The sequence below is a fragment of the Enhydra lutris genome, unplaced genomic scaffold (genome assembly GCF_002288905.1).
Source record: "Enhydra lutris kenyoni isolate GAN:26980312 unplaced genomic scaffold, ASM228890v2 scaffoldscaffold26, whole genome shotgun sequence".
Classification (NCBI taxonomy): domain Eukaryota; kingdom Metazoa; phylum Chordata; class Mammalia; order Carnivora; family Mustelidae; genus Enhydra; species Enhydra lutris.
In genome coordinates, this window is record NW_019154110.1 from 26,542,684 (window position 1) to 26,550,924 (window position 8,241).

An 8,241-nucleotide genomic window follows, 5' to 3' on the forward strand; every position below is an offset into this window, starting at 1 on the left:
GCTCAGGTCATGATCCCAGGGTCCTGGAATGAAGCCCCACATTGGGCTCCATGCTCAGCAGGGGAGTCTGCTTCTCCTTTTCCCACTCCCCTGGCTTGTGTTTCCCCTCTCACTGTATTTCTCTCTGTCAAATAAATAAAAAATCTTAAAAAAAAAAAAGAAAAGAAAAGAAAAGAAAACTTTCAAAGCAAACAGGAGTGCCTGGATGACTCAGTTGGTCAAGTGTCTGACGCTTGATTTCAGCTCGGGTCATGATCTCAGGGTCTTGAGATCAAGACCCATGCGGGATGTGGAGCCTGTTTAAGATTCACTCCTGGGCAACCCTCTCGGGTCCCCTCCCTCTTTGGGAGCTTTGTTCTATCACTCAATAGACCTTGCTTTGCTGGCCACCAAAAAAAAAAAAAAAAAAAAAAAAAAAAAATGCCTCTTTCCCTCTGCACCTCCCCCCACTCTCACTTTTTCTCTCTCTAAATAACAAAAGAGGGGCACCTGGGTGGGTCACTCAGTTAAGCCACCAATTCTTGACTCTTGGTTTCTGCTCAGAGTGGTCCTGGATAGAGCCCTGCATCAGGATAGAGCCCGGTGTTTGAGCTGAGTGCAAAGTCTTACTTCAGATTCTTTCTCCCTCCCCTTCTGCCCTTCCCCTCTCACACTCTCTCTCTCTCTCAAATAAATAAATACAGTCTTTTTAAAATAATAATAAATAATATAAAAATAAAGCTTTTGAAACAAACAAACAACAACAAAAAGAGTATCTTTATTAACTCAAAGGAGAGAAAGGATTTCTTTAAAATGGCACAGAAAGGGTCTTTTCCTAAAAGGGAAGATTGATAGGCAAGACCATGTTGTTAATTTAAAAATATGTATAACAAAATATGTCTGCAAACTGGGAAGGCTAGTTCTAACTCATTCACACTCTCTCTCTTCAAACCCCTTTCAAGCACAGCCACGTCTATGAGGGCAGACGTTCCTAGGTGGAGGGCAGGTAGGGTTGGACGTCTGAGATGCCCATGACTTCTAGCTTTGGTTCCCCCCCTTCCTGGTATCAAGGAAACCAAATTATTAAAAGGTTACTTAGTAAATATGCAATCAAAACAAACTATCAAGTACACCTAACTTTTCCTTCCTTGGGGTTTCTCACCTCATCTGGTAGGCTCTCACCCTGCCCCCACAAATGGGCTCTTTCCCACCCTCTATATCACCTGGGGCTCACATCGCCCATCGCTGCGATAACCCCTAGTTCTCATGCCGGTCCCCTCCACACCCCGTCTCATCACACTCCTTTATCTTACCTTCCTGGCCCCTGGAAGCCTTTGGTGTCTAAACCCTCTCTATTCACCCTTGCAACTGAGAACATTTCAATTTATATATTGAAAGATCAAGAAATGTTGACTGTTTTGAAGAAAATATTTTTACTCCTCTCTGGTAAGGTTCTACCTCCACACAATTTGGAGGACACACAGGACACCCTTCGGGTGCCTGAATTCTTTTAGCCCCCAGAACCCGCGTCACTCTCCCTTGAACCCAGGTTAATGAGCTGGGCATTCTTTCTTTAGATTATATGAATGATGTATGTATGGTAGATTAATCCATTTTTAGATTAGATTCATCTGAAGAGTAACTTAATCGAAATGATGAAGTTAAGGCTTGAGTTATATCATTGTTGATATCAGTGTTGATTTAAAAGTGCTGCTCTATATCTGTAAGAAAGATTACATGGGTAACTGGGAGAGTATGAGTGGGAATTCGTCGCGTCTGGGAGGTTCAGCATCTAAGCCTTATTTAAGGAGAGCCGATCTAACCCATGAAAACGCTCTTTTCCAAGCAGATAGGGTTGCAACAGGGTCAACAAGGTGGAATGTGCCAGAGAACATAAGAAGCAACATAAGAAGCAACACGCTCCAGAAGCCTCAGCCAATTTCCTGCGCCACCCTAACACCCTCCTCCTGCACTGCGCAGGCGCCTAGACGAACCAACCCTTCCCTCCCCCTTCCACCTCTCGGGGAATCGAGAGGACGCCCTCCCGCAGCGCGAGTTCCTGCGCAAGCGCCGTCCTGCGTCCCCACCCCCGAACCAATCGGAAGCGGCGGCGCCAGGGCGCGGAGGCCACGACGCCGTGGGTGGGGCCGGGACGTGAGGGCAGCGCGCTGGCGTCACAGGGGCGGCTATATAAGTGAATACAGGCACCGCCCCTCCGCCCCAGTCACTGAGCCGCCGCCGAGGACTCAGCAGCCTCCCCCTTGAGCCCCCTCGCTTCCCGACGCTCCGTCCCCCCCGCCCGCCTTCTCCCGCCGCCGCCGCCTTCCGCAGGCCGTTTCCACCGAGGAAAAGGAATCGTATCGTATGTCCGCTATCCAGAACCTCCACTCTTTCGGTAAGCTGCGGAAAGGTCCAAGGGGTGAGGCCTGGGTGGGGCGGCGAAGTGTCCGGGCTCGGACACCTGCTGGATGCTCCGGGCTTTCCTAAACGCAGGCTGATAGAAGTTGTGTGGGCTCGCAGGAAGCGGGTCCTCGACTTGGGCCCTGGGGTCGGCCCTTAAAGCGCGACCGGAAGGAGCGGGCAGGGAGGCAGCCCTTGGGCGGGCCCGGCGTCTCGGGTGGCGCATTTACTAATGGCTCCCGGGCCGCCTTGGGCCACACCCGCCCCCTCCCGCCACCCCTGCGTCACGTCCGTTACGTCACCGCCGTTGTCACGGAGCTGGGAGTGAGAGGCGGCGCCAGCCCTAAGTGACAAACGCTCGCGCCAATGGGGCGGGAAGTTTGGCCCCGCCTTGGAGCTCGGGTTCCGGCCTGTTGCATCAGCCGGGTGGGGCGCTGCCTGCCGGCCCAGGCTCCCCCGGCACGTGATCGTCCTCCGGGGGCGGGCCTGGGGCAGGAGGCCCAGGCTCTCCCTGGCGCTGGGAAAGCCGGCCGCCCGGGACTGACCCGTTCGCGGACAGCCAGCAAGGACAGATCTGACGTGACCTAAGCCCTGGCGATTTCAGTATTAGTTTGTGCGCGCACAAAAAAGAAGCTTTGGAAGGGTGGTAGTGGCGTCTGAGCCACAACAGCTCTAAACGAGCTTGATCTTTCTTCCCAGACCCCTTTGCTGATGCAAGTAAGGGTGATGATCTGCTTCCTGCTGGCACTGAGGATTATATCCATATAAGAATTCAACAGAGAAACGGCAGGAAGACCCTTACTACTGTCCAAGGGATCGCTGATGATTACGATAAAAAGAAACTAGTGAAGGCGTTTAAGAAGGTAGGTCTTAAATGAGATTGTAGGAAAATCACATTTAACTTGCTCGGGTTGGGGGTGCTGACTTGGATTGCTTCTCATTAGGGATTGTTAAGTGCCCTCAGCCTGTTGCCTTGGTCTAATTTGTTTTGCTTTGTTGGTGCTTGCAGAAATTTGCCTGCAATGGTACTGTAATTGAGCATCCAGAATATGGAGAAGTAATTCAGCTACAGGGTGACCAGCGCAAGAACATATGCCAGTTCCTGGTGGAGGTGAGTTCAGTCAATTCTTCAGAATCCGTTTGTGCCACTGTCAGATCTTTGTCGTTTGTTCAAGCTCTCCTGGGGACACAGAAGTTTGTTTTGTAGGGCTAAGCAAAACTGGTTGAGTTTTGAAATACATACACCAGTAGGTAGACTTGTCTGACTTATATCACTGTTTGCATGGATCTTTTTTTTTCCCCTACAATTTTTTATTTTTTTTTTTTTTTAAGTAATCTCTACTTGGACCCAACGTGGGGTCTGAACTCAGATCCCCAAGGTGAAGAGTTGCGTGCTCTACCAACTTAGACAGATGCCGTGTACATGGATCTACTTTAAAGATGCCATTTTAAATTGCACACAGATAATAAAATAGGATGTCTGGCTGGCTGTTCCTAAGTGCTAAAATCCTGTTACATCATTGGTTCTTAACTGCATATCCTGAGTTACAAACCATTGTGCCCCTGGTGCTCAAAGTGTGTGCCTTGGCTCTGGGACTTTTGCCCAGTGTAGAAGCAAGCAGACAAAGTTGTTGCCATCAGAAATGGACACTTTAATTCTTTTCATATCCCCTCTTATAACCTTGTTTTCTTTTCTTTGCAGATTGGACTGGCTAAGGACGACCAGCTGAAGGTTCATGGGTTTTAAGTGCTTTTGGCTCACTGAAGCTTAAGTGAGGATTTCCTTGCAATGAGTAGAATTTCCCTTCTGTCCCTTGTCACAAGTTTAAAAACCTCACAGCTTGTATAATGTAACCATTTGGGGTCTGCTTTTAACTTGGACTAGTGTAACTCCTTCATGCAATAAACTGAAAAGAGCCATGCTGTCTAGTCTTGAAGTCCCTCATTTAAACAGAGGTCAAGCAGTAGGCGCCTGGCAGTGTCCGGCCTGAAACCAAGCAGTAACGTGAGGTTTCGGTCCAGCACAGAGCCCCAAGATCACAGACGGCTATGTCTGGCCAGAAGCTCCTCGGCTCTCCCTCTTCAGAGTTCCCTGCCCTAAGCGAATGTCACCACCTGAACAGTCCACGGTGAAGCTGAGAGGACAGGATGGGGTAAGACGGCAACCGCAGCTGTGCTGCTACAGGGAGTCACTGGTAGTCAAAACTCGATCCCTGGTGTCTCCAATCTGACCAGGTGGGCAGATACCTTCCCTCTAGTGAAGCGTCCTAGGACATCTGACTTGCCACCAGGTCTTTTTGACCAGACATATCCTAGCTAATCGATGTCCGAACACCAGAATGTGAGGCCAACCTTCTATCTGAGTTAAACTTTTGACAAGGGAACAAACTTCAAACTGATGTGTCAGTCATGTAGCTAGCTGTAGAGCTTGCAACTTACTAGCGACAGCTGCCCAATGCCATGTGAAGTAACAGACTGGTTTTTGGTTTATTTCTTCCTTCAGTTTTAATGTTATGTAATGTATTTAAACCCTTATTTAAATAAAACTTGTTTTCAGAAACACCTGACTTGAAAATTGTATTTTATCTATAATCAGTCTCGTATGTGTGAAGGAACCACAGAAATGGGCAGTGAGGGGTAGTCTATGCCCATAGCTCAACTGGGACCTCAGCCTCTTGGCCAAGAAAACCTTCAGTGAGCTTTTTCCTTCCCAAGTTCCCCACAGGTCAGCTGTGTTGCAGGCATGGTGGACAGATGTGGTAACAGGGCTGTTCGCTCCTGGTGGCTATGGAGGGTCTTGCTCTATGGAGGAGTTTGGAGTCTGCTCAGTGAAAGGACCTTAGCTTGAAGGCTGTAACAAAGGGACAGACGGTAGTGTAGGACTTCATTTAATCCTCACACCCATATGAGGTACAAAAGGCCTTTTCTAGGGAATAGATTTATCATGTGACAGTTCAGTGACTAGAAGTATTCTGAGAAGTTGAAGTACTGTCCGGAGGCCATCCCTTGAAAGGGCAATGAGTATGTGGAAGTTTGTTCCTGGTGCCATTCTGCTAAAGTTCTCCCAGCGTGTGGATCATGAATTGGTACCAATTTCAGGTCATAAAATAGAGGCTGCAAACTGCAGAGAGGAGTTCTGAAGAATCCACTCTTGTTCCCCTCTTGAAGATTGTCAGCCAGCAGCCTTGTGAACAAGACTGTACAGAGGCCAACTTAGAAGGGGGGATGAGATGGGAGGCTGAGATGGCAGCCACTACCATGAGAGTAGAGGATTGTAATCTGGGAGATAGACGTGGTCTAATTTAAGGTCCTGTAAAACCTCTGTTTAGCAAACAAGAACTTAACCAATTGCTACCAGGCATGATGGCATTGTTAGAAAATTTGGGTGACTGTTGTAAATCTAAGATTTGACTGTAAAGCAGAAGGGCTCTTAGAAACTTCTAGTAGGAACATTGGAGGCCAAACCCACAGAAGATCGCATCAGAAAATAAAACAAGTAGGTTAATAACAGTAGGTCCTGTGCTAGGCTATTGAGAAAACTTTCCCCTTTTAAGGACTTCAGTTTTCTAGAAAGAATTGAGATGGAGTTAAGCTAGCAGCATCAGTATCAAATCAACCATCTAGAACCAATCAAAACAACTACCTGTAAGCGTGGCAGGAGTTTTGGGAACACCCTAATTCAGTATCTCCAGTCTAATACAAAGCACAGTTGTGCCCATTTGGGAAGGGCAGAAGCCAGAGATCCTGGGTTCTAGATGAAACTCTACCACTGAGTAGCCCTGCAAATTTCCCCCATCAAATGGGCACAACTGTGCTTTGTAAATGTGTAGATTATACATTAACAATTTAAATAGCTCATACTACAGGGGCACTTGGGTGGCTCAGTGGGTTAAAGCCTCTGCCTTCGGCAGCTCAGGTCATGATCCCAGCATCCTGGGATTGACCCACATTGGGCTCTCTGCTCAGCAGGGAGCCTGCTTCTCCCCCCCTCCCTCTCTCTGCCTGCCTCTCTGCCTACTTGTGATCCATGTCTGTCAGATAAATAAAATCTTTAAAAAATAAAAAATAAATAGCTCACATTACAGAGACTGGTGTATGCAGTGTACAGCGTGGGGAGTCATGGGGTCCACTCAAAACAGTCAGGAGGACACCCTGTGTTCAGGAAGCAGATGGCCCAATAGCGTGGAGGACCAGCACACTCCTTGAACATGAGGCAGGAAGGAGCCAGTACTGCCACTGGCCTGTCCAAAGAGCCGCAGGTGTTTGGGATTGGGAAATCTTCCCCACCTGGTCCATACTCAGGGGGGCCAGGAAAGGCTTCATTAAAATTGGTGTCATCTTGGGGTGCCTGGGCGGCTCAGTGGGTTAATCCTCTGCCTTCAGCTCAGGTCATGATCTCAGGGTCCTGGCATCGAGCCCTGCATCGGGCTCTTTGCTCTGCAGGGAGCCTGCTTCCCCCTCCCTCTCTCTGCCTGCCTCTCTGCCTGCTTGTGATCTCTCTCTCTGTCAAATCAATAAAATATTTTTTTTTAAAAATTGGTGTCATCTTAAGTCAGAGTGTTCTGGTCAGAAGAGTCAAGACCCAGAGGTGAGAGTACCCAGTGTCTCCGGGCCCTAAGGTAGGACCATTTGGCTGGAACAAAGGCCTTGTATAGCGCAGAAATAATGTAGTATTGTCTCTCACTATATGCCAGGCCTGTGCTAAGCGCCTATAGCTACACTGGCCTCTTTATTTAACAGTAGGGACTCAGCCCCATGGAAAAACAGATTCAGAGAAGTGATGCAATGAGCCAGCACGTAGGCGATAAGAAGGGAGCAGAGGGGAAGGAGGGCTGGAAGGTTGGTGTGAGGTCGTGGTGGGCTGAGCCAAAGCTGAAAACATTCAGAGGTTAGTCTGTGTTAAAAGAGTCACAGCCAAGAGCAGAACACGGTGAGGAGTGTGTCCCAGCTCTGGGCTGTTGGTTCCTCTCTCGCCCCAGTTTCCTCTCTGCCTCCTCGCTCCCTCTGGTTGCCTTTCTCCCCTTCCGTCTCCCATTTCCTCCCCTCTCTACGCTCACTCTCCCTGGGACAAGCAGACCCAGACTAACAAAGTTCCTTCAAATTGTGTTAGCAAGACGAGATGAGTGCTGGTCAGCTACAACTGCACAGGAATCCACAAAAACTACTTTAAAACCTATTCAAAGTTTACCTATAAATAGGACAAAGAAACAGGATATATTTGGGACCTAAACGTTGGGTCAACCAGCTCTGGAATTGGCCGGGCTTCCTTGTTTACCAGCCTGAGTGCTGCCCCCTGGTGGCATGAGTGTCGAAACACAGTTGACTGTTGATAAGGCTTTGAAATGGAAGAGCTCCCGGACTATTTAACTTTTCAGGAGGTACACATTTATTTCAGAGTTAGCAAATAGTGTGAGGCTTTGGCCGTTTCTTCACTTGGACTCTCTTAAATCCTCCTAATTCAAATATTCATTATACACAGTTCTTGGGAAGCATGTGAAAAAATTCAGATTCTAGGGGTGCCTGGGTGGCTCAGTGGGTTAAGCAGCTGCCTTCAGCTCAGGTCATGGCCCTGGGGTCCTGGGATTGAGCCCCGCATCAAGCTCTCTGCTCAGTGGAGAGCCTGCTTCTCCCTCTCCCTCTGCCCGCTGCTCTGCCTACTTGTGCTCTCTCTCTCTCTAATAAATAAATAAAATCTTATAAAAATTTTTCAGATTCTAGGCCCCACCCAGGATAGTTAGGCTCCATTGGGTGTGAGCTGAATAATCCCACCTGCTTTTCAAGGGCCTACAGAAACGTCTAGGCACTGGAAGAAACTGATCATCTCCAAAATTCGACCAAAAAACTGTAAGACTCAGAATGAAC

The 8,241-nt window shown here is 48.4% G+C and overlaps 1 protein-coding gene across 1 annotated transcript; it reads left to right on the top strand.

The window, feature by feature from the left end:
* The first annotated feature begins 2,150 nt into the window (after positions 1 to 2,150).
* LOC111151270 (eukaryotic translation initiation factor 1) lies at positions 2,151 to 4,943 on the top strand. The gene is made up of 4 exons (XM_022509147.1): positions 2,151 to 2,374; positions 3,079 to 3,242; positions 3,389 to 3,490; positions 4,082 to 4,943. Exons 1-4 carry the CDS (start codon positions 2,344 to 2,346, stop codon positions 4,124 to 4,126), a joined length of 342 nt encoding a protein of 113 aa, XP_022364855.1. The 5' UTR covers positions 2,151 to 2,343; the 3' UTR covers positions 4,127 to 4,943.
* The last annotated feature ends 3,298 nt before the right edge of the window (positions 4,944 to 8,241 follow it).